At 30.7% G+C, this 27,986-nt stretch overlaps 2 protein-coding genes across 2 annotated transcripts; both read right to left on the minus strand.

Annotated features, from left to right (window-relative positions):
* Positions 1 to 19,846, minus strand: LOC128176193 (uncharacterized). Its single transcript, XM_052842337.1, has 16 exons — positions 19,736 to 19,846; positions 19,538 to 19,604; positions 18,907 to 19,029; positions 18,490 to 18,603; positions 18,256 to 18,333; positions 17,972 to 18,093; positions 17,675 to 17,761; positions 13,712 to 13,804; positions 13,045 to 13,158; positions 12,625 to 12,832; positions 12,284 to 12,442; positions 3,675 to 3,760; positions 1,750 to 1,820; positions 1,347 to 1,444; positions 291 to 606; positions 1 to 194 (listed from the first exon to the last, which is right to left on the minus strand). The coding sequence occupies exons 1-16, from the start codon at positions 19,844 to 19,846 to the stop codon at positions 101 to 103; spliced, it is 1,941 nt and encodes a 646-aa protein (XP_052698297.1). The 3' UTR covers positions 1 to 100.
* A 1,254-nt stretch (positions 19,847 to 21,100) lies between these two features.
* LOC128177177 (L-sorbose 1-dehydrogenase-like) lies at positions 21,101 to 27,986 on the minus strand. Its single transcript, XM_052843766.1, is given in 12 exon segments — positions 21,101 to 21,752; positions 22,252 to 22,483; positions 22,613 to 22,805; positions 24,272 to 24,420; positions 24,541 to 24,691; positions 24,871 to 25,038; positions 25,306 to 25,427; positions 26,018 to 26,149; positions 26,311 to 26,335; positions 26,337 to 26,501; positions 27,572 to 27,795; positions 27,908 to 27,986. Coding segments are annotated over 12 exon segments (1,806 nt in total). The 3' UTR covers positions 21,101 to 21,586.

Consider the following 27,986-nt stretch of genomic DNA (forward strand, 5'->3'; position numbering starts at 1 on the left):
ATTGTTCTGAATGAATTAATATAATTATCTATTCCATAAGTTTCTCTTAAAAGCATCTTCTACAAAATATATAGCGGTCTGTAATCTAAGGGTGTGATGTCTATGGAAAATCGCCTTCTTTCGCCAATTTAACATCAGAGTAATCTCTTGTTGTCAGGTTTATCTGTATATTCTTTGCCATCACAACCCTGTAACTGTATCAAATACATTATTAGCATTCATTTATATTAATATTTATATATTAAATCTTTAAAAAAAAATGCACCACAGAAGAATTCTAATTAACATACGTCTGATCCTTGATCATGACAACAACTGTTGATTTCGGATCACGTTTGTAACATTTATTTATTTTGGAATTTGCTTCCTTCGAGTGCGGATTCCATATTCCTTCACTATCTCTCCACCACCACTGATTGACTGTTGAAAAATTTGGGCCATCTGTTTCAATATCCGGTGTTCGAATAGTCTCTTTTATACTATTTTTGAAGTACTTCCCTTTTGTGACTTGTAAGATACTAGTTGGCCTTACGGTTGAATCCACTGAAGTGGGCGCTGCAGCTTCCTCATTTTTATCATTTGAGAGACAATGTGTATTCTCAAACTCTATGATAAGGAAGGATGAATTTCTAAATTGTCTGAAAGTTTGATCTCTAACCACATTATTAATAGTTTATCTTGATTTTTGTACTGTATATTTAGATTAAAAGTAATGAATGAAATGCGATAAACTAATTAGAGTGTTAAAAAGTTAGATTGCTCACTAGATGATGAAAACTATTGTCTTTATTAATCACGGTTGGATAACATAAGTAAGAAGAGTATTGTCCGCGGTATGCTTATGTGAAAAGATGGTTGATTAGCCTCAAGATTTGCATCATATTCAATTTATAAGTTTATATTTTAAATGAGCATGGTTTTTGGAAAAGTGAAATTTAAATAAAACAAAAGAGCTTGTATAGGATTTATCGCCCCTGTGTCTGTTTCTATGTTTAATTATGAAATGTTGGTTAATATGGTATGATATATGGTATGATAATGCAATTATTTGTACAATAAATACTTATGTGCGCGACTAACAGATTTTCTGCTCGAATGGTATCTTATGTATAATCTTCAAATAAATGTTAAATTCATGAGCTAAATAGTTGAACCAAAGTCTACAAATTAAAGTTGTTGATTGTTTAGCAGATGTGATTTTGTATTTTTTTGTATGATACTTACATTATATAACAACAGTATCGCAGAAATTAAGTATTAGCGTACAAAAAAAGAACCAATAGTAAATACTTGTAAATTCATATAAAAACAGTTCAGTAGCTAAATAGATATTCAGGTATAGATACCTTCCTCACTAGATACATTGGTTCCTCCAGGATATTTTTCTTCAACTGATAACATTGAAGTTTTAAGAAATCTGACGCTTTCCGGTGAAAATGGATCACTACAGAATTTGTTTTTTGTTTTAATTCCATATAAAGTCAGAATACAAAACAATGGTGACTATTCTAAAACAACGTTATATTTACAAAGATGAATATTTGACCCCATTAAAGCGATTTATTTATACTTAACAATTTTTAGTCAAAATGGATATTTTTTTTTACTTGAAAACAATCATCTTCAAAAACTTTAGTTCATGAAAGGATGGTGCCCTGTATTAATATTTTTTCGACTTCAAATTGCGTCATGGCATTCTTAGCTTTTTCTTTAAAGAAAATAAATTGTATAGCGTAGAAACAGGATTACCAAAGTTGTAGATCAATCTTATCGTCGTATCCATATCTATATTGGTGACAACTGCCATGTTTCCAATATACCTAAGAAATATGAATTGAGATGTGGGAATGAGTGAACACTTGAACAACATTTATGTAATAGTTTAAAGAGCCATACAGGAATTAAACGATTTAAAAATGATTAAAAATTGCTATATTTAAAAAAACAATAATTTATTGTACATTTAATTTTAGTTTAAAATGTATATAGTTTAGAAAAACAAGCTTGAATCAACGACCCCGTATTTATCAAAGATTGACTTTATTTCCTTTACATACAAAATATACCATTTTTACAAAAAAAAAAATAAAAGCAAAACCCACCGTTCTTTCGTTGGTCGCCGATTGTAATACATAGAAACTAGTAAATTTTATTATCATTTTTATGATTTAGAGGGGGGATTGGTCAAAATCAGAATTACATTTTCTGACAACCAAATTTATTTTTAAATCTAAAGTTATTTCCCTGTGTAGGGAAAGTTTTGCATTTATATGTAAACGTTACATTTATTCTTGAAAATTTTACGTTGCAGATTTTTTTGGCGACGATTTCGCGCTATTACTCGCAAGTAACTTGTTTTTTGAGCTACAAATATGAGTTTCTATCGTGTTTTTTTTGTTCTATCTTGTTTCCATTTACCACAAAGTGCCATTTTTGGTTTTTTGGTTGGTTGCTAATTTTGAGTCATTAAACAAAAATATGTAAGAATATTGATTGTCGGTTAATTTATAAAATTGATGTCTTAAAAATACCATGCCTTATTCTAATTTTTATATTGGGTTTTAAGAGTTTAAATGTATATTTGAAATATTACTATTGATTTATTATTTTATTTTGTTTATAAATTGTGTATTGATAAGGAAATAGAGATAGTGTATCTTTTTTTATTTGTCTTCGCTAGCCAAGGGTTTTCGGTCCGCTTTGCTCCCCATAAACCCTTGGCGGATTTCATTATGAAAACTCGGTGACAAGCTCCGCTTTATGATTGGCTGCAGCTGCGAGTAGCTGATCCAATCACAGTGGATGTACATATAAACTTTAAAAGAAAACAAATGTGGGATCTTTGGTAAAACATTCGGCGCTTTTAATAAGTTGAGACACAAGTTATCGAGTACAGTGCTTCTCCAACGATGGTCAAACCAGATCGCTTTAAAACCTACATGTATCTATTTTACTGGGATTGAACATGTCGTTCTACAAACTTGTCAAGGCTTGCGTGATCAGCATGGGAAGTAAACACGGCAAATGTAGAAGTTGCCTATCCCGTTAGTATATATACGTCCCTGCTTTTGGTTATTGCTTTTAAAAATTCAATGATCTTTGTTTTATTTAATTTCTTTGGTCCGCAATATTCACGACAGCGATACCTGGTTTTATGGCATGAAAGCTTTCATATACATGTAAATCGGCGACTTTCTCACTCAGGTCCTTACAGAACACGATGAATAAAACATTCTGTGCTTTCCCTTCGTTATTACTTAATTCGTATTTAACATGTTTAATAGCATCGTTAATTATGTTCCGACATTCGGTAGTCAGCATGTTTTTAAGTTGTATTAATACCGTAGTGTGTATATAACCCGTTGTTTAATTCGATTAAAAATGTGAATATGCAAGGGGCGCAACTCAAGTTGCTCGCTAGATAGCGCCACCACATCACCGAGTTTTCGTAATGAAATCCGCTAAGGGTTTACGGGGAGCAAAGTAGACCGAAAACCCTTGGATAGCGAAGATGGTCTTAATCCGAAGATATGCATTTACTACGTTTTGCAGAATTTTAAAAGTAAACCTCTGCTTAGTTTTGCAAACACAATTTATCAAAAGAGAAAGTATAACATGAATGTATAACTAAGCCCCCAAAAATAATAAAACAGAGACGTTTGCAAACTGCGTACAAGAACCACTCCATTATCATCTACTCTAAGAACTGTTCCAATGCTTTTAGCACCACCATCTTGGTTACCCCATTCCCAATCCGGTCCTTAAATAAATGAAATATATAAATAAAAACAATATTTCAGATAGACTCAACATTGCAGAATATCTATTTATAAAATATATTCTAAATATGTTCATTGCAAATCAGTATGGTGAAGATTCTTTTAATTAACGTCTAGTAAGTATGGTAAGTATGCTAGTAAGTATGTAATTTAGTTAGTAGGTATATGTAGAAAGTAAGTAAATTAGTAAAAAGGTGGTTAAGCGCTATATATATATATATATATATATATATATATATATATATATATATATTTTTCAGAGAATTCGGTCGCATGTCCAACACTTTCCGAAAATCACGCATATTTTTCGAATTCCTGTAAAATTCTTAACAAAGTTTTGCAAAATTTTACGGCTACAACGTTAAGGAATTCAAATGAAACGAATATACAAAATAGCGAAGTAATGTTTGGTCATGTAGAGTTAAATAATGACGAAGTTCAACACTTTTATAGCAAATTTCTTTACAGTTTAAAAGGTTGCACTGTCATTTAACGTAATAGTTTGAATTAATTTATATTCAAATAAATTCTTCAATTTAGAATCCGTTCATTAAAAGTATCAGAAGAATGTATTTTCATTTGAAAGCCCAATTAGAACAAAATGTAGTCTGGTGAAAAAAAAAATGTATAAATAGTGAATTGCTATAGTTATTACTAATTCGTTATACGGACTTAACGAATTATGGATATAACGAAGTAAATCCATTGGTCCCTATGACTTTGCTAATACCGATTTTTACTCTTATACGAAAAACAGTAGCCGTTTATTTATAGTTTTTTGGTTGGTTTTGTTGTTGTACCAGATTTTGATTTGTTTGTTTCGATCCCATATTATTTATTTTTTTGTCATAACGAAAGGACTTTTTGTTGATTGCATGACAGTTATTATCAAGCATAAAGCAAAGTTACAAAAACTGGGACTCAACTTGTTTAAATCGTTTATATTATTTATAGATATAATAACAAAGGCATCATCATTTTAATTAAAATCCGTTTTTTTATTCTCTTTTAGGAGGCTCACACATTCTGATCAATTAAATTAATATAGAATTTTTAAAATTGAAAGTACATTATTTTAGAGAATTTTAACGTTTTTTATATCATGAATTTTTATGTTTTAATGTAATAATATAATCACAGATATATTCACATTATTATTCCGTAATGTTTATAAACAAATCTACAATAAATTGATTACTTTTTTGATATTTTAAAAACAGAAAGTATGTATAAGCAAAAAGGCATTATCCCATATAGAAATGCTTTTTATTGTTGTATCTCTCATTAATGCCCCAACAAGTGGTCAATGGTCATATATTTCAAATGTCATAGAGCAAATATTAGCGTTGATATATGAAGCTTTTAAGAAAATATATTTAAGTATTTTAAGAGCTATCACACTCTGTTCAAATTTAGAATCAAAAACACCAAAATTTAGTCTTGATCGATTTAATTAATATTTTCATAAATAACGATATCACTGTGTAAAACGCTTAAGGCATGTATTATGATTGATTTTTGAATCTATTTCTGAAATTATAAAATAAAATAAGCAATTCCATTAAATAATTACTGAAAACCTCAAAATAATGCCGGAAAAGGGGAGTGTTTCATATAAAAATATCTCCCTTGTCAAACAAAAAATTAAAGTGTCAGCGAAAATAATATTTGTTAAAGAAGACATTTTACTGTTGATATATTAGAAAGAGGGAAAATACATCTAAGAATTCATTGACAGATTCATTGACAAAATTAATACTTTTACACTGCACCGTTTTGATCCCCTTAATTAAGGTGGAATGCTAGACCAACATTTTATTTTATGGATCGTTAGAGTATTATTTCTGAAGCAAGATAGCGTTGTTTAAAGTAGAATATATGGCCTTAATTTTTTGTATGATTTTTTGGTATTTTTTACGAAAAAGTGGAAAATATGTTTTGGTTACAAGTAATGCATTGAAGAGTTTAAAATTTGATATGAATAAATGCATTATATAAACTAGACTTTGACCCGTACGTGCATGGGATGACATTGCATATCAGACATTTACGAAATAGGTACATCGACACACCTTATTATTGACACTTACATAACAAAGCTATAAGCCTACAATAATGCTATTAATTTCACTAGACTTTCCTTAGTTTGAATTATCTAACTGTGTCTCGGGAAAGGCCCTCACCACAGTTTGAATGCCTCTCTTATACCCGTAATTAGAAGGATATTGAAGAATCGCTCAGGAATAATTTTGGAGAAAGTTAATGAAGTTGTCGTGAAAATAACAGTCAAATTCATCACAACAAACCTTTCTGAGACTGCAAATACCTTTCAACTAAAAGAGTCAATCAAAAGAATGGAAGAATTCAACACCAACGTACACGTATTTTCTTTATAAAACTGGGTCCGTTGGACATTATTCATTTTTACGATAAAACCTATTCTATCTTCACTCTCCTAACAAATATAATGTAACTTTTATGCATGTAATCAAATGTTTTTTGTCATCACGAAAACAAAAGTAAGTACTTAACGTTAGTTGAAATGTATATTTGTATTTTATACTTTCTCTCATAAGAAATCATTAATATTTTTGCACTGAATATATAGCAAAAGTCCAATGAAAATTCACCGGTATTTGTATTATCATTTCTACGTTTATTCATGCAGATGTGATAATGTGGAAACATAAACTAAAGATCCCGTTAGCGTGAATTTATTGCGCAAGCGCAAGATTGTAAAATCCAAAAAATCCAGGCGATTTTCGGGAATATTTGAGGAATTTTCGTTGATTATTAATTAGCAAAGCTTAACTGAGAAAAAAAAACAAATTGGGAATCTTCAAGTACCAATAATGTTTAAAATATATAAAACAAAAGACAGTATTTTCCCGATTTTTCGGTATTAAAGACCATAAATTCGAGTCTATTTTTTCAATATAGTAGTATAGATATCTAATAAACCCTGACCAGTAAAGTCAACCAAACGTTTAATTTTTTTAAAATAAACTATTATTTATGAAAAAAGAAAAACATCTTTTGTTCACATTTTTCAAACCTATGGATAAAATCTTTTAAAGAGACGTGTCTTATGGAGAAAAAAATATAAGGCATTCACTTTTTGAATAGAAATTGAATTAAATTGACGAAATTTTAGAAATATTGCTAATTTCAAAAAATTTTGGTCGATCCCGATTAGAAACAAACTAATTCCATAAAATGATTCTAAATTGCAGCACAGGATGAATGACCATCTTTTGAATGAATGACCAGTTCTCCTTAAAGATAGCTTAAAGATGCTTAAAGGTAGTTTAAAGACGATCTTTTAGCCACCTTTAAGCTATATGTGTTGCTTAAAGATGGCTTAAAGAAAGCGTAAAGATGGCTTAAAGGCAGCTTAAAGACTTTCTTTAAGCCACCTTTAAGCAACCTTTAAGGACAACTTATAGGTCCTTAATGTCCAAACTTCTTTAAGTCATCTTAAAGCTACCTTTAAGCCAACTTTAAGCCTTAAAAAAATCGTTTAATGCAATATTGTGCGTAATTTACCAACAAAATATATTAACTATAAGATAATGATAGAAAAAGTGTTATAAACGGTTTTTGTTCTAGAAAATAAAATGAAAAAAAAAATAATCAACACGCCCAAGACGAGGATTGAACCCAGGACCTTCGTTTACCAGCATCACCTCACTTCCTCTGCGCCACGGCAACTTATATAATTATGGAGGTTTTTATATCCTATATATATCAGTGGATGTAAATCAATGTATTCAATGTGTATTTTTTACTTGAAAAGATTTTGATTTCCATTCAAAAGTGTAACTATCAATTATATTTAATTTTTAAATCACATGCATGCATATATTTAGAATGAAATACGAAACTTGATCTTCAGTGAAAAAAAAAATTATATTATACCTTAATGGAAACGGTTGGGCTTATTTAGTAAATAAATTTAAACCGAGTAGATAAACGTTCATCTAATTCATAGTTAAATGAAATGCAAGGATGAAGATGAAATCATTTCTTTTATTAAATGCATTGAAACGTTTAGGGTATTAGTTCTACGCAATTTTCCCGGTTTTCATGATCACGGCGCCTTTCCAGTATGTTTAAACATTTAATTGTATACATGATTTATAGACTATCAATTCTATAACAAACAATATTACCAATTACGGGTGAGGTATTAACTGCATGTGGCAATTGCAAATGATGTATACATATACTTGTACATACAATTGTATGATGTGCCAGGATGGGTATGTGACATATTTACTCTTATACATATATTTAAACAAAGCAGTAATATCCTGCCCGATATAACAAAGGCAGTTGAGAGTCTTTTCATCTTTAACATGTATCTAGCAGATCTAGAATTAGACCTAGAAATAATTAAAATTGAAAAAAAAAAATGCATACCTTCAACCGATTAATAAATTAAATCATACAGTTTTGGTTCATTATCTTTATTTTGTTTAATAATCGGATGAACTAAGAGAGAGAGAGAGAGAGAGAGAGAGAGAGAGAGAGAGAGAGAGAGAGAGAGAGAGAGAGAGAGAGAGAGAGAGAGATTTGTTTCACCGATTAATTTATAATAGGAAACAGACATACTTAAGGTGGCAGGGGACAGTTTTTTTGATCCAATTCATTGTAGCCAAGGGATGCATGTCTTTGGAACTCTGTAACTAGAGTTTCCTCAGTTCCCATTCAGCACTAATACCTTTAATTCACTCTTTATAAGGCCAATCACCAATTTCTGAAGAAAATTGCTAATCAAAACCTGTAAAATTCTCTACATACTGGTTTTTATGAGATTTTGACCCTTTCATATTTTGCTAATTTTTCATGATTTTTCAGCTTTTTAGACCTCCCCCAGCTAATTCCCTGCAGAGGGTTGACCTTCCGTACCGCGTGCATGCTGCACTATCACATGTCAGAAACTTACCGGTGTATAGTTTACAATGTCCCATCCACCTACTTTTCGTGTTATTTTACCTCCCGTCTGTAACTTGCAATTTCACTGTGTAAAGTCAGCACAACAGTCAAAGCCGCAGGTTTCGCATTTTACTTCTGATTCTCATGTACCTAACATAAGGGGCCTACATATTGCATATTAATTTCAACAAGAGACACCCCTCTAACGAATGATATTCATTAAAAATCATTTCATGAATTTTAGCAACACTCATAAGCCTTCAAGTACAGCAACTCTCAATTTTACAAAAATATTGACGGGTACTTTATTCGAAACTGTCCCTTGCTACCTTTAACATACACTCACATTCTCTGAAAAGTCATCTTGTCTTAAAATCACAAAGCTTATGCTATTCTGAAAAAAAGTACACCACATTTTGCCAATTCCATTGAGGTTTAAGAAAAATATGATAGCACAGATTCACAGGGCTCTCCATAAATAAAGCATCTTTACCTAATCTTTTAGAGGTCAACTGTTGATCAACCTCCTTAAATAAGAAACCTTATTGAATACTTCATGCATCTGCTTGATATTATCATGATTAAAGCATCACATCACTTAGAAATCCCTTTACATGTATACCCTCCCCCTATCTTTTGATTTTCACAAGAAGCATTAGTTTGAACACTTTAACCTAATATTATGAAACTTGTGGCAGTTTCCTTGAGTCATTTCTTACACATATTTGAAAACAACCATCACTGATATTTAAAATTGATCTTTTTTGGTAAATGGATGATTTGTAGCATTTTTATTCACAAAAAGTCATGTCGCCCTACATGTGATTTCTTGTTTTCATGAAAAACTAAGCCTATAATCATATTTAGTGGATATCTTATATATTCTGGTTTCTAGTCTCCTTTTAACTTTGCTAAATTAGTAAGACCTACAAGTGTGACATGTGCGTTTAATTAAAATGAAATTCAAACACACCGGGGTACCTGGGGAGGGATGAGAATTCCATGAAAAAGGTTCAAATTTTACATGTTTTTCTACATTTTTGATGCATATATACAATAAAAGGGTAAACATATGTTGTTTTTCGTTCATTTCAAGAGTAATCATCATAGCAGATGTTATTTCAAGGTCAAATGTACAGTTACATATCCTACATGTAATGGTAATGGAGTCCATTGGAAAGAGGGGGTGGCTTTTTCAATTCTGTAAATACATCTAAAATACCATTTTTTGATAGGAAGGAGCAAAAACTTGAGTTTTTTGACATATGGTATACTTTGATAACTGCATTTGTCTACATGTAAAGTTCATTTGAAATAAAAATATGCTGTTTTAAAAAAATTGGGTGATATAAGTCAGGTGGACTAATGTTATTTCATAAAATCAGACAGCAAAATGGCTGCAAATTCATGAATTTAATGATTTAATTGATAAAAACTGTTTTAAAGTATTTATTCTTATCTCAGTAATTAACTTAAGCCTATTAATTGTCATCAGGATAGGAAATGCCTACTCTCTAAGCCAATTTACTCTAGTGGTGGTCATTCTACACATTTAAGAGGGAGTTACTCCCCTTGAATATTTTAGCTAATAAATGATGTTATGACATCTATAGCGAAGAAAATCATCCATTTTCACAAAATGTATTACGTATGGTACAAAATCCACTCAAAATTACACTTAAAGGAGAAATATGAAAATACCATGTAGTCTTGAAGGTGGCAGGGGACAGTTTTTTTGATCCAATTCATTGTAGCCAAGGGATGCATGTCTTTGGAACTCTGTAACTAGAGTTTCCTCAGTTCCCATTCAGCACTAATACCTTTAATTCACTCTTTATAAGGCCAATCACCAGTTTCTGAAGAAAATTGCTAATCAAAACCTGTAAAATTCTCTACATACTGGTTTTTATGAGATTTTGACCCTTTCATATTTTGCTAATTTTTCATGATTTTTCAGCTTTTTAGACCTCCCCCAGCTAATTCCCTGCAGAGGGTTGACCTTCCGTACCGCGTGCATGCTGCACTATCACATGTCAGAAACTTACCGGTGTATAGTTTACAATGTCCCATCCACCTACTTTTCGTGTTATTTTACCTCCCGTCTGTAACTTGCAATTTCACTGTGTAAAGTCAGCACAACAGTCAAAGCCGCAGGTTTCGCATTTTACTTCTGATTCTCATGTACCTAACATAAGGGGCCTACATATTGCATATCAATTTCAACAAGAGACACCCCTCTAACGAATGATATTCATTAAAAATCATCTCATGAATTTAAGCAACACTCATAAGCCTTCAAGTACAGCAACTCTCAATTTTACAAAAATATTGACGGGTACTTTATTCGAAACTGTCCCTTGCTACCTAAATATAATTTCATGCACAAATTTAGATGCAGAGGCTGCGCTCACCCTTACAATAATTTTGAATAATTTTGAAACAAAAATTTTTTTTATTAAGAATTGTATAACGGCAATCTGTGTCCATCGGAGCGTTGTTGATGATAGCGATATGTGTTTAATGGAGCGACAATTAAAACCGCCTGGAACACCCCCCCCCCCTTCCTTGGAAATTATATCATCACTCAGATCACCCCCTCCTCTCCTTATAAAAGAGCTTTTGCATTTAATATATGTTTTTATTGTTCAGTTTGATCAAACTTGACTTAAAGGGAACTTAAAGATGGTTTAAAGACAACTTAAAGGGAGCGTTTAAAAGTAGCTTAAAGGTGGCTTAAAGGTGGCTTAAAGATTGTATTTCCCTTAAGCCACCTTTACGCCACATTTAAGCCTCCTTTAAGGACTTGCTTAAAGATTGTTTTTCGCCCTGTGCAGAAAATTGAAAATCAACCACATTTATTCATTTGCAGATAAGCAATCAATTGAATTTTTAATTGTTCTCCTAATAAACAGACTATATAACAACCAAACATCCTAGTTTTGGGTGAAATTGTTATATATTTGAATTTTCTATAATCAAGGACCAGTTTTATTTCGATGGGGTGTGGTTCAATTTTCAAAATTTGCCATATCTCTAAAATTTCGCCAATTTGATTCAATTTCTTTTTTAAAAATGATTGCCTTACAAATCCTTTCTATAAAACACGTTTCTTTTGAAATTTTATCCATAGGTTTGAAAAATATTGTTAAGACATTTTTTTATACTTGAATAATCTTTTTTTTATTCAATTAAGGTAAACCGCCTTATTGACATTACTGGACATGATTTATTAAATATTTATATTATGCGTTTAATCAAATCAAATTTTAAACTATACAGTGCGTCACTTGCAACCAAAACAGATTTTTGGATTTTTTCGTAAAAAATACCAAAAATACATATGAAAAATGAAGGGCATATATCTTTCTTTGAACAACGCAATTAAGCATTAGAAATGATACTCTAATAATCCATAATATAAAAGTTTGGTGTAGCATTCTACCTCAGTTTAAAAAAATGGTTTATATCAACAACAAGACATAACAAAACGTACATCAACTACTATAATCAAGATAACAATAATATTGGATCTTAAAACGAACCATAATATTATCGTATGTATGTACCTCGAGTGACTAAACAACCCGGAGCAATGAGTTCACCTTCCAGTATTCTAGGTTCATCGCAAATCATAACATCATATTTATCATTTTCGTAAGGGTTAGATCCGTATCTGTATGGATATATGGCCTTATTTTTGTCCCATGCTATCCTCAACCAGCCGACTATTGTAATCCAAATAATAAAATAATTTATATATTAGACTTGAGTATACATTGTTTTATTAATTAATCAAAACATCATTCTTATGGCACTGTAAGAAATTCAAAAAGAGCACAAAACTTATATGACATAGGATTGTTGTAACTGTACAACGTTCCAATTATTGAGTTAACTGAACGTTTACCATCTTTAGAATGTCCAACAACTGTTCCAGGACCAAACATATCTTGGTCACCCCACTGCCAATCACGTCCTCTTTTAACCCTTGAACCCAACGGGGGCATACGGAGATCTCTTTCAATATAGAGCTCCTGATCATCTTCAATCTCCTTGATTATAACATCCATCGAGCAAAACAAAGGCTTCCTCATACACAAATCAATGATGTCATTCTATAAGTATAGGAGTGCAATTTTTTTTTCGTTTATGAAAACATTTATTATGTAAAAGTGAATTATTTTTTATTCGAGAAGTAGCATATCATGCTACAAATCTAAAAGATAGATATATAGATAGATAGATAGATAGATAGATAGATAGATAGATAGATAGATAGATAGATAGATAGATAGATAGATAGATATCTGTGGTTAATGCATTAAACCTGATCCAATTCCGAAAACACTCTGTGCGGACACGTGCACACCAATGACGTCAGAATTCTTTCTCTGTCTTCGCCGTCATATTTTATGGTAAACGATAGCATTGCAGCTGTTTTCTGTCATTATATTTAGTTTTTGTGATATTAATTTTTAAGTGAAAAACAAATATGATTATTTAATGATTGGAAATCATATGAATATGAATGAAGTTTTTTATTAAATAAAGTTTAAAGGATGTCAAAATTGATCATTGCAATATCAAAACTGAAAAAAAAAATTCACTGAAGGGTTGATCTTTACATTCTTCAAATTCAAGGTATGTAAATTGTTTTAGGGAGTATGATGCAATTATTTATATTGCAAACATCTGATAAAGTAAACCAAATAATCAAGCTTATACATTTTTTATTTTTCTTTACACACTCTTAATGCTTGAACACGTACTGTTGCACGTCAAAGCGTAAATCACTGCTCTGCAAGTCATAGGATAGAAACTTGCCGAAACTTGTACATTTTAAAAAGCATTCAATTGTCAAATATTGTACAATTTCAAAATTTTAATCAAATTTGATTAATTTACACCAAGTTTTCATTAAAAAATTCAAATAATGTACATAAGGAAGACTTAATATTTCGATTTTCACTGAAAACATTTGTTCAAAATACTACCAGATTCTGTGAACATTTTGCAAGCTGCCTCGCTTTGTCCGGATAGACCACCTTTCCTCCCCGTGACTGGCCACTAAGAAACTCTAATGTACTCTAAAATATACGTGATATATAATTATTTATTCAAATAAAAAATTAATTTATCTATGCTTCGTCCCAAAACAGATATGTAGCACATTTTCCAACAGTTCTTGATATTCATAGATATTTCGGTTCATACGATCTTTATTCAACAGAAGGAACAAATCCCACGATTTCACCTTTGAAACACCCCCTGCAGCCCGAAGGTTTAAATACACGGCTAAAAATAAAAAAAGTCTGGTGGGATTTTGCATTGCAAACGATTTGAAAGTACCGAAGATCATTAATTAAAAAATGTGCAAAAAGATGTTAAGGAAGGGGTCTGATCAGCTGGTTTTCGACTTGTAAAAAGTAAATTTGATTAAATGTTCATTAAAGATTAGGTTTACTCAGGAACAAAAAGCCATCCACTAATAGGAACGTAAAAATACATTTTAGCCCTCTAAAGGTGTTATTTTTTCTATTTCGAATAACAAGGTCAATATCCTACTTTTTATGCTAGTGACCTTTGAATGTTTTCTGAAATTTTTTTCAAAATTGTTCAACCTTTCCAATGTTTTCTTTATTTACTAAAAAAATAATAAAACAATATGTTGATTGGAAAATGATACATTACGAATAGCTTTACTAATTTTATATTTCAAGAAATAGTTTTAAGCTCATATTTTAAGTTTAATTTAGTCCAAATTTCCTCTGTCAATTTTCAAAATTCCACCCATTTTGATCGAGTTTTACCGAAAACTGACCAATAAGAGCTCCAAACCATTGATTGCCTAGAACTGTTTTATTGTCTGTATTCTGTTGACAATTATATTATATAAAGTTAATCATCAAGTTTTCGAGATATATCTGGAATTGATTTAATGTATTTGAAAGATTTTGTTTCCAATCGCGTGTTAGCAAGTAATATAAAATTATACAGAGATAATTTAACCATAAAATATGCAAAATGATAAAAAAAAACCCACATAGAAACTTAACTTTTGCAATTATATTGCTACAGAAAGTTTTTCAGAGAAAATAAGAAAATTAAAAAAATTATTCAAATTTCCTCTGTTTCAATACTATTCTACCTTTGTGATTAGATGATTAGATGTATAGGTTTCAGAGTTTGTTGTAAAAATGTGATTAGCCATCAAATTTCATTTCTAAACGTTTTTGTTGTGCTTAATCTTACAATAGATTTATGTGAAAAAATCCCTTAAGGGTGTTGGTTTACTCAGGGTTTGAGTTCCCAAATTTGGATTGTTATAAAGTTCAATGTAATGAGTAAAATTTTTTCTGAACAAAAAAAGTATTAATGAAATGAATTATTATTGACAAAACATTCAACATTTTTACTTTATTATGGAATTAGGCTCAAACAAAAATAGACCTTTAGCCAAAGAGAGGAAATACTGACAACATTTTGCAGATTTTGTTTTCCACGTTGACATTTTCGGCAGTACTCTAATATTAAAAGTTAAGGTTCTATATTTTTGACTATTTAATTTGTCATTTTTTTATGGTTTTGCCTCACTAATTCATTAAAATAAGCGTATGGCACAAATTGCAAAACTATTGAAAAATGCTTAAAAACGATAAAAGACACTAAATTTTGATCATTGACCTCACATAAATTTATGTCAATAGAATAAGGTCAATGAAAGTAGTTCGATACTATAAATGTTTTTGTGTTATCATCATTCAATTTTTTGTAAAATTGGATGAAAAATGTGTAGGGATTTGAAAACTAATAGAGGAAAATCGGACTGGAATACAATGTATTTCTTAAACTTGTTGCTTAAATCTTTATGCTTTGCACCTATGAAATGCCACTACCATTCATAAACTGTATTTCGTTTTTTAAAGTGTTTCATTCATTGTCTTAATTTACAATTAAGACAATTTCAATTGTAGGGTAAAATTGTATGGGATTTTTCTTGATTTTTCAAAAATTATTCAATGGCCATTAACTCAAAAATAGGTCATTGACCTACTTTTTTGAAAGTAAAAAAATAACAGTAAAATCAAAGGTCTATAACATACAATAGATGGTTTTTCATTATAATCAGTGGATTTTTTTTTTCATTCTGAGTAAACTTAATCCTTAAATCGGATTTTCTCTCTTATAAAAATGGTCAATATATTAATTTTTCTCTTAATTTAATTCTTTATTTAAGGTCTTCATAATATGCTCACATCAGAAGTATTTTATTATTGGAAGCATAGAAAAATAATCATAATATCTTCAAATTTAAAAAAAAAAGACAATATTGAGATGGTGACATAGTGGGCAATATGATGAAAATATTTCAGAGAATTTTGCTTTGACCTTGACCTTTAACTTCGAAATTTTCCACCTGGCATAGAACTTCTAATTTAATCTCACTAGCGTTTACATACAGGCGTTTTGTTCAATCGGAACAGATAAACCAAATGGGAAATAATCTATGGTCTAGAACTAATTATAAAGAGATCTTTACATTGACTTGGTTCAATGTCACTGCACGCCATTGACCAAAAAGCTGTGTTTAAGTAAAGTATTAGCCAAAAAGGACTAAGTGAAGAGTATATATACATTTGCGATTAGTGTTGTTAATTTTTTTAATATATATTACCGGACACTGTGACTTTTTATTTTATTTGGATATATATATATATATATATATATATATATATATATATATATATATATATATATATATATATATATACTCTTAAAAAGGATTTTTGTTTGATTTGATATGACCTTGACACTTAATCTGCAAATATCATACAAAATCACTGCCTGCCCTTAAATCAAAGGCACTATGTGAGTGAAGTATGGGCCAGATTGAAGAAAAGGGAGAGAAAATATGCTCCAGACATGGATTGTTCATATAATTCTGCTATGCCCTTCACTTTTGACCTTAAAAATTGGTTCAAGGTCACTACACACCCGATTTATAAGCTTTATATATTTAAAGTATGAGCCAAATAGGGCTAAGTAGTACGATACGGTACGATATGACCTTGACCCTTGATCTACAAACTTTATTCAAGATCATTGCACACCCTGACACAGACACTTTGTGAGTGACGTATGAGCTAGATTGGACCAAGGGGAGAGAAGATATGCTCCGGACAAAGATTTTCTTTTTTAATATTTCTGCAATGACCTTAACCTTAGACCTAGAAACTTGGTTCAAGGTCACTGCAAATCCTTTAAAAAAAGGTACTCTGTGAGTGAAGTATGAGCCAGAATTGGCCAAAGGGAAAATGATATGTTCCGGACAAGCCCTCTCGGACAGAAGGACGGAAAGACGGACGGACAGGTGGACGGACAGACTACTATTATTACTATCGCAGAGCAGGGCCCTTATTAAAGGAAATACGGGCTATGCAATATCAATTTTAGTTTGATATTTATTTCAATTTAATAGTATCAGCTGATAGGCATTATGCTATTCTATCATTTCAATAAAGAAAACAATTTTATATCTTAAACAAATGCCTACATAATTGCAGACAACTGCATTTATTTTTATCACCCTTCACGTTGAGAATAAATAGTGGCGTTGATTTAACCTTAAGCGGAAACAAGATGGTCAAATTTGATAAACTGGTACAATTACTTGGTTATATGATCTGTTTTTGTTAGAATTTCATGGATTTCTTAACATAAAAGTATGTCTGAAAACAAGATGACTACTTCCTTAATATATACAACCCATTAAAAATATCCCAAATATATATTTTTCTTCCTGTGAATTTTTCAGGTTTAAAACAAATAACTTGTCAATGAAGAAATCCTAAAGATTTTAATCTTTCATCGATATTAAGTACTTTATTATCAAAAAATCGTCTTAAATTGACAGAAACAGTACATTAGGACAGACTATTAATTAATAATACTTTTACCAAAGCAGGATTCCCTCCAACAGGAACACAAAAAATTGGATTAACTCTTCCAATGCCTCCTGTCACTTTTATCAAGTGGGTCATTCCCTGGTTAAATATTTAATATTTAATATTTAAATTTTAAAATTAGAAAAAAGGCTTCATTGTTTTAAAGGTGTCAAAAGTTTTGCCAGAGATCTAAATAAAGGTCATTTCCTAGCACAACCAAGACAGTGGTTATAGTGCGCTTGCATTTCACGGGACGGGTGTTACGCTTTAATAAAAAACTTTATTAGCAGTACAATGTATTGGCAATACTTCACTACTTCCCGTCAAAGGAGGGGAATCAGAATCAATATCTATATAATCTGTTGGCCTTCCATTCGAAATGAGAATAATTCTTTGGTGAACGTGAAAATCGCCAATGGATCGTGAATAATCTACAAATATCATTTAATTGATATGTTATTTTGAGTTTGAAAAATTAGAAATAGTTCTGATGTAAATATACATTCATTTAAAGTGAGATTTGAAAGTGAATATGAATAAGAAAAAATTCATGCTTGCTTTTATGCCAAATATAACAAATAAACTGCGTATACGTTTGAAATTTCCAAGAACTCCACGTAATAACAAAAACGCTGCTGATAGAGGGCAAGGTCCCCCAAACTCAACGTCATCTGAAATTGACGACATAGAATGATTTAGAAAAAAAATGAAATGGTATGTATGGTTTGAAAATGAAAGACGATTTGTTAATACATTAAAAGATTAGTTTATCAGTCATACCAATTTTTTGAAATTACAAAACTGATCCTCATAAAGGGAAAAAATACCTAGACAACGTTTGATATTTTGGTATTGGTTAGAATAATGACGTAGAAACTTAGTATGTCGTCCACAAACAATGACAGCTACGTTCTCGTCAATGTCAGGATGGTTTGAATATTCTAAAATTAGGTCCAAGTCATCAACAAATGGGTATTTACTATATCAATGCATTTTATCTTCAAAATACATATAATTACAAACTGATAAGTGTACAATTAGAATTATGATGCATATAAATATTACCGATCAATAAATATATTAGAACATTTACATTAATTTAACCTTAGCATGTAAAATATATTTTCGAACTATTTAGGAAGGCGATATATTTCAGAATTAGAATTTTGAGTCTGTTGAAAAGAGAAAATTATATCGTTTAACTAGCAACCATTTTGATTGCCTTAAAATTACGAATATGTTACCATCAATTATAGTTGTAAACGTTTCCTTTAATTGTATGGACCCTTCTTCCCCGAGAAATGAAGATGTATCCAGTATGAAGATATTAAAAGGACCCTTTCCATGTTGATAACGCAATTCATGACCTTTTAAATAAAGTAGGTCAATTAAAAAGTAATTATTTTGTGAAGCATACAACTGTTGCAAATCTGTACCTTAAGCATTTAATTTAATTTGCTAAACGGCTTGGTATCTTTTAATCAAGATTAATCTCACGGAAAAGTGCAATCGAGAAAAAGAGACCGTCCATGACTCTGCATTTAGTATTATATGCAAAACGTTTCTTAGAGTCATAATTAGGTTTCTTTGCACGCAAAGCAATATCAACAGTTCTGAGAATCTATTCATTAATAGATCAGATGTTAGCTTTTTGTCAACTTGACATTTCCTTGACATAAAAACTAGAGTAGAAATCCGCATAATGTATTGTATTATGATTAAACTATGACATCAACTTGATCGACTTGTTTTTCTATGTTCATTTTTATGTTTGTTTTACTATAAACCTGATTTTAAACTAACATCAAAACTAAATTAAAATCAATTTCAAACTTTATTTATTAGCAAATATGTAGTCATAACATGGATACTAACAAATCTGAGCTTCAAATCTAGCTTGCTCTGTCCAGAGATCATGTGATCTTTGAAAACTAAGTGCCATCTACAAAGATATTCATAATTGATTTAACATTTAAATATTCATAAAAACAAATTAAGTTTTCTTAGAATTGTTTCAGAAAAATATTCATCGATTCATCGTTCATCGTGTATAAATAATATGTAAAAACTTACTTTAGCTAGTCGTGTGTTTAATACCTCAAAACTCTCTTTCTGGTTAAAAAATAGCAGGAACAGATATCTCGCTAGGAAATAGTTTTTTATTTCCTTGTTTGAAATATACATTTGTCCGGAAATATTTTTTAATGCATGTACATTTTAATACTTTGCTAATTATTATAACAGACTCAACGATCTAATAAATCCATACAAAACACATTTAGGTATTTATTGTTCGACATTTCATATTTCATAATATTTACCCCCAAAAAAATTTTATGAAATTTTTGAAATGGTTTACAGTTTGCTATTGTCATTTTTCATCAAAGATTCTAGTAACCCATTTCTTAATATTAAAATCAAAGAAACAAATGCGTTATTTTTGACAAAAAGATGGGGGGGGGAGAGAAGAAAAACAGTACAAAAAGGAACTGGATATTGACATGATTGAAGTAGACTGTAGAAAAGAGGCAAAATATTTCCCGATCACTTTGACTTGCAAGCCTGCTAGGAGAGAAACACATAAACATTTTTGGAATAAGGAGAACACGAATGATATTTACGTGCTGAAAAATATTCGGAACTAAAACCAACTACTCAAAGCACCCGAACACATCCTACTGAAGAAAGTTTTTGTTCGATAATTTTCCTTTGTAAACCTAAAAAAATATTTATTACCATTTTTGTTAAACATTAAACCGTTATTAAGTTTTTTTCATAATTGTATCAAAATCAGAATACCAGAAAAGAATTTTTACAGTTTGATATTTAATATGAATGAAATGTAAATAGTGTGACTCTTTTCATTATAGAATAATAGTCTTCTTTTTCTACGAGTTCTTTTGAGGATTTAAAATTTGTTTTCTTACGGTAGTACATGTCCAAAAAAAGTTATTAAACGTGAAAACTAATAATTGGCCATGCGACTGTCATGGAGCACAAAAAGACGTCAGAACGATTGCCTTGCAGGTGACCTACGACGCGAATGTTTTTACCGCCGTTCGCAAGGCATATACATATGGGGCACGATAATTGTAAGACGAAAGTACAGTGCCTACTAATATCGCACGTTGCAAACAAAGTTGTCCCTGTTCATTTGAAAAAAAACCTTAAAAATGACTAAAACGGGAACCTGGGACAAAATTAGGATATGATTTTCTAAAGATAAATCGAAATAACATACTTAATGGGATATACAATATAAGTTTTAATTCAACATCAATTTTCGTGTACAAGGGTTTATCCCACATACTATTTAAAAAATGGTAAGACAACAAAGTAGCTTTTTCAATTGCACTTCTTAAATAAGTATGTAAAGTGCGTTTAAGCAATACAGTTTCCATACTACCATATACATTTTAGTGATATTATTTATCAGAACACATGTCAGAAAAGAGGATTCCCAATTTTAAAAGCAATTTACAAATTTGAAATATCATTTGAAGGAAAGAATAAACATGGCTTTGTACACAATTTCCAACGCTTAGAAGTCCGTATTTTTTTTTTCACTTCAAAAGTTTTTCAATACAGACGCATCTTGCTAGTAAATGAATTTGACATCCCACAACAAAATTTTGACAGGGGAGAAACAATTTGAAAACCTATTATTCAAGGGGTCACTAATTTCTGAACGACAATTAAGAATGGAGCTATGAACCATAATGTTAACATTTTCGCTTGTACTTAATGCATTTAGTAGACTATACAATTCTATAAACGTTTGTTTCTAATACGAGAGTAGTTTTATCAAACGTTGAAATAATTAGAAGCAAATTTCATTAACAAGAAAAAATGGTGCGCATCTTTTGAAGCCAAAGAACTTAACAAAAATGATTTGAAACATTTGTTAATTCGTCTTTAAACCCATCACAACTTATCAGTTTTTTCTCTCATGGATTTCACACTATCGGTGTTTCTTATCATGTCAGCTGCCTTTTCTGCTATCATGATTGTAGCAGCGTTTGTATTTCCAGAAATTATGTTTCGCATGACAGATGCATCAACGACACGTACGTTCTTAGTTCCTCTCAATCTGAAAAAATTGTCAACTTTAGAAATGCATTGACTTATATTGGTTATATGCGTATGCAAAATTAAACTTCTTCTATCAGTCATCGTAAAAGGTTGATGCAACATATCGTATTTGTAATCTAAACCAGCTTACAGTATACGTTAAATGATTTTCCTCTGCTCAACAAATTATTCTAATGATATTATTTTGATGAGGTTAATAACATTTTAATTTCTTGATTAATAAAAACTTTTATTGAATTATTTGTTGTGGCTTTCAACTTCTATGAAACTTAAATTTTGTATTTGACTGTTTAGCTTAAATGAATTATGATATTTTAAATTCCCAATATATGGTAAAACAAACGTGTACCTTTAGAAGGGCTTAATGTAAAATTATGTTATATTACTTATAACTAGTTAAATAACAAATGAAGTTACATCTTTTAAAACATGTGAACTTGATTTGTTTCCTAATGATTTCTGATTTCTAAGATTATAAATAAGCTCAGGTAAAATACCTGAGTTCTGGATCTACTACAGCCGTTGAGTCATCTTTAGACCCCATTCTACACGTAGATGTTGGATGATACATTGTATAAGTGTATTGTCTGATTCTACAAATCCAATAATCGTCGGAGTTAGGTTTGTGACTTTCGCATTGCGGGGCATACAACTCCAGCGGATCCTGGGAAGAGGCACCAATCTTTTTAAAAGTTACCGTGTCGCCCAACTTCAATACCTCTCGTATCCCTTCAAGCAAAATACATTTTGATAGATCTTTCTGATTTTGAAATATACTTCATATTAAAATGTCAATTTAAAATAATAAACACATGTATCGAAAACACAATAAAACAATTCAAACACTCAAGTATTTACCGTTCATTAATGTTTCTATGTCATCTGGATGGTCAAGGTAGTTTGGGTTAATGATCGGTGGATCAAAGGGGTCAGCACTTTTAAGACTTATCGTACCTCTACTCTTTGGGTGGAGTAGAATCGAAAATATAGTAAAGGTCTCAATGTTTCTGTCTATATTTTGCTGATACTCCTTTTTCTTGCCCTCTTTCATCTAGTGAAAGAAAAATTGGCACAATAATGTTTAGAAAATATTAAAAATATATATTGTTGATTTTAAAGACCTAGAGGTTAATATTGATACTTATGTCAGAGTTCCCATCGACTTTTCAGATATCAGCAGGCTTGGGGTAATGTTAAATGTAATAGTAATGTATTGCAATACATTACATGTTTTAAAGTAATGCAAGTAATGTGTAATGCCACAAATTTAGCATTGTAAATAATAGTAATAAAATGCATTACTTTCCAAAATCTAGTGTGCTGCTTGCATTACGAGGCATAACTATGCTTATTTATATATGATCAAGTTTTAAATTGTAACGAATTGAAAAACTGAAATTGTATTTTAAAGAAGAAAGAGAGATTCCTGAGAAAGAAATGTTTTACTTGTATGACTAAAATAAAAAATTACAAACCCATTTCTGACCCTAACCCTGAGTGTTGTTATTAAGAGTTTAAAATTATTTGAAAAATTTACCCCATTTTCGTCGTTGTGCATTCAATAAAGTTTTAACTGTGAAGAATATGAACAACAACAAAGCTCTCAGGATAATCAGAGTATCAAACCAGCCATTGTTTTAAAAGGTGCTTAACATCTCAATCCTCTCTCTTAGGTGTGTTTCAATTGAATAGAGGGCAGACATTCACCTTTAAAAGCAAAAATAAATACACTGTTTAAACATGATCTCTGGAAGCTTGAAAATCACTTCCAATATTATAACCCATCTCTCTCTCTCTCTCTCTCTCTCTCTCTCTCTCTCTTTCTCTCTCTTGCATATATATATATAACTCTGTGTGTGTGTGTGTGTGTGTGTGTGTGTGTGTGTGTGTGTGTGTGTGTGTGTGTGTGTGTGTGTGTGTCTTCAGAACATTATTAGATTATTAGGACTGATAGAAAATACAAGATTCATGTACATGTATTTTTTCGTTTATTGCCTGAACACGTAATATTTCCTGTTTAGATGAATATTGCAAAACGGTATTTTTCAGTTGCAGCTTACTTTGCTGTTTATAAAGAGCTCTTGGAAGATTTTCAAACCCAACAGGATGCAGCAATAAGATGAAACCTTTGAAACTTTGAAAGTGCAACAGCATTCGTGTATAAGTCATTAAATTTGAATCTGCTAGTGAACATGACCTGTAGATATATTAAAGTGTGTTTTATATTTGAAATAGATAGATTTACTGTTTTTAAACTTATTGTTGACGTTTGACAAAGTAATGATAATGGCAATGCATTACTTTACTCATGTAATTGTAGTTTTATTCATTACTTCAAGAAAATTAAGTAATAATAATGGTATTTTAATGCCCATATTCATAAAGTAATGGTAATGTTATACATTATTTTACAATGTAATTTACCCCAAGCCTGAATATCTGATATTTAAGCTAACGATTTGAGTTTTAAATTGACTTACATATATGAATGCATAGTAGCATATGGCTTCCACATACCTTTTTATCAATATTATAAGAATTTAAAAATACATCTGCATCTTCAGGATGAAACGAAAAGGTGAGAAAATGAAGTTGGATTTCTGGAGGAATGCTTCTGTTGCTCCCAAGAAAAGCGGTTCCTTCAGCATGCGTTTTACTCAATGAACCTAATTAACACGACAAGAAAATATTATTATCTATTAATCAGTTACTTGTTTTCAAATTTCATCTTTGATAAATATATTTGTTATAATAAAACTATCGGTAAACTATTGATAATGAATTACCCGTTCCGAATAACAAATATTTCAGGATATTCATAGGCGATGCAAGTTTGGCCTGGGTGGCAACACGAGACGTATTATCATGAAATTCTAATAACGTCATCACATGATCCTGCAAATTCTTTCCTACCGGAAGATCAACAACAACTGGAATCTAATTAAAAAATACATTACAGACTTACGTCACGTAAAGTTTTTGTACACATCATATTTGCACAAAATTGACGTTATGTCTTTGTCGGTTTTTTCTCGTGGTTGTTATATTTTGGTCATTAGTTACTTTTTATAATATAACTTTTTTCAATTAATGTCAATGGTTCTATTGTATAATACCCCCAATGATTTGAGGTGTTCTTTTGGTCCAATTCCTGAAAGCATTAGTATTCTTGGGGAGTTAACAGCTCCGGCGGAAACGATAACTTCTTTGTTAGCCATTATCTCATGCTTTATGTTGTTGCGAACAAACGATACACCTGTGGCTCTCTTGTCTTTTATAATGATCTGTACAGGTAGAATAAAATCAAAGATTAATATTCTAAAAATTGTGGTATGATTGTATCGTATTATGTACATCAAATTGTCTCATTTAATTAAATGTTTTAATTTCTATTACTGTGTCCGTTACAATTATTATACTTATAACCGACGGACGATTTTTTTTAACAAAAAACATCTTATTTTTGTTTATAGTTTGATATGATTCGTTATTAAACACAACTTCTGAAGTAAAATGTATAATTTATAAGTTAATACAGGTTTTTTTTTTACCTTGGTGACATATGAATTTAGAGAGACATGTAGGTTGTTACGTCCCATAACAGGTCTAAGGTATGCCTTGGCGGTACTACTTCGCTCACCGTTCTGAGCTGTTTCCTGTGACGGACAATAACCTAGAAAACATTTAAAAGAAATGGTCAGAGTTAAAAGATGCGTTTAGAAAGCGAAAAAGGAAAAACTTTAATTTAAAGATACAGTTCAATACCTGACAAAATGCAAATACCTAAATTAATGTACAAATAATAATGTTTTTCAGTTTGAATAAAACGTAACCCTTCTTTTACTTTTTTAACAAATCGCATACTATTACTCAAATTCTACCCAAAAATAATTGAATTATTATTTACCCCGTATTCACTTCTTTAAAGTAGATTTCGTAATTTCGGTTGAACTTCGAGGTAGAAAACGTAAGATTTTTTCATGTTTGCGAAAAGATAGAAAGTGTGCGAGTTGGCATACTTTTACACATCCATTTTTAAATTTAAAAATCTTGAAAAATAGTAATGGATATTTCTTTCCATGAGTATATCGTCTTTCTACTATTCAATGTTTTTTGTACAATTTGGATGTTTATGGGCTTTATGGACTTATATTAGTAATATTAAGCAGGTTGACCTACAGACTAAAACACAAAATAGTCCGTTCTGACTTGGAGTTTTGGCAAAACTCATAGTTTGTATGCATTCACCATCGTAGCACAAACCTATTTGTGATCTTCCGTTGCAGTCTATGGTAGGGTAGCCGAGCTCTTCCATTGCCCGTGCGTAAACCTCTTTGTTGAGAGGTGTAGCAGTTCCATCACTGACAGACAGATATCCTTCTCTACCATGATAGTCTAACATAAATATATCAAGCGTATCTTATCCATAATTTGCTCATATTGGTTAGTTTAGTGGGATAAAATCTATTAAATATATATAATCATAATTGAATCAAATTGTTCATAAATTCAGCGGAGCAAATAAAAAAAGCTGTACACGTAAACAAAATAAATACCTGAATTTTGGAGTTCAGGTATTTTTTATATTTTCTGATTTTATGAAATATGGAAGAACATCTTTGTAACTCCAACCAACACATCCCTCGGTAGACCAACCGTCATAGTCATGACGACTGCCGCGTACATACTGCAGGTAATTTAGACTACTAGAACCTCCAAGAACCCGTCCTCGTGGCCAAGCAGACCTCTGTTGCAAAACAAAACATTAGGTGTTTAATTGTCAGTTATTGTATCTTTGTGTGACGTTATATCTTTAAGAAAAATATTTTTTTTTCTTATACATGTAACGTTTAAATTTTTTCCTTAAATTATTTTTTTTCAAAGTACGATAATTGCGGGACCAAGTCAGCGCACTCTGAGTTTTTTTTTCAAAGTGCAATGCATCACAGTACACATTTACATAGGGTAATTTATTGTCAATTAATACAAAATATACATTCTTTATTGTTACTGGGTGTTATTGACATTCCTCTCAATCAGTACAGTTGTATTACGAATAACTTCAAGCTTCGACTATCTTAAGGTCATAGTGAAAACTGATAACAGAAACTACCCAAGAAATAATAAGAATGTTGCACAAACCAAAGTGACTATCAATTTTAAACAAAAAGTTTTATAAACAAATAAGACAAAATGACTTTTTATAGTACATGTACTACATAGTGTATACAAACTATTTGAAGGTCGATATTATATTGCTTATGGGAGAAAACACAAAATCAATTTATTCGTGCACTCTTTTTTAATTGAAAAAAGATGTTATGTGAAATTTTTGTTTAGAATCGAGGTTTGTTTCATGAAAAGTGTGTTTAACTTTATACTTCATTTTCATTATTAAAGATAATGGTAACTAACTAATTTGTCAACTCCCTTATAATTAAATATTGAGACCAGATATGTAATATAAGGAAACCTTGACATTGATTTATATATGACAAATGACATCATTACAATTATATGTCTTATATTTCTTCTTTTCTTTTCAGAATGGTACGTGAGAAAAACACACACATTGCATGTTTAAACATTTGAGTATATTTGCTGTTTATTCATTTATTATATTTTTTGGTGTTTTTTTTTTTTATCATTTAACTATTTTTCAAAAAATTAAAATCAAAAGATGTCAAAAGACTTTTACATACATGATGTCGTTTAAAGGTCAATATTATGATCAAATATAAATTTCACGGATAGTTTGCTAATAAAAATCCAACAGGTTTACATTTCTTTGGATTTTTTTAAATACATGCAATATACATTATTGTTACGTGCTTGATCACGCAGGGCTAAACATGCTTTCTTTTGTGGTACGGATTTGAACTGCCAGTCTTGTTTAGACAGAGGTAGTGTAGGTGAAGCAACCGGAATACTGATGTTTGGATTTTCCTGTTCTGAGCCCCCAGCTTCTAAAATGAGGACTGAAACATTTTGATCTTCGGAAAGTCTATTGGCCAGAACACACCCCGCTGAACCTGCACCTACTGTAATTAAACCACAGAATCATCGATATATCCAACATATAAATCATTAAAAAACAACAATGGAATCCAATACATTCAAAAATTAAAATGAATATATCAGATGTCTACTTACTTATGATATAATCATACGATGAGTTGAGTGAAATGATACCATCTTGATTATAATTAGAAGAGTTCTTTTTAAAATGCAT

Source organism: Crassostrea angulata, chromosome 3, assembly GCF_025612915.1.
Source record: "Crassostrea angulata isolate pt1a10 chromosome 3, ASM2561291v2, whole genome shotgun sequence".
In the NCBI taxonomy this organism is placed as follows: domain Eukaryota; kingdom Metazoa; phylum Mollusca; class Bivalvia; order Ostreida; family Ostreidae; genus Magallana; species Magallana angulata.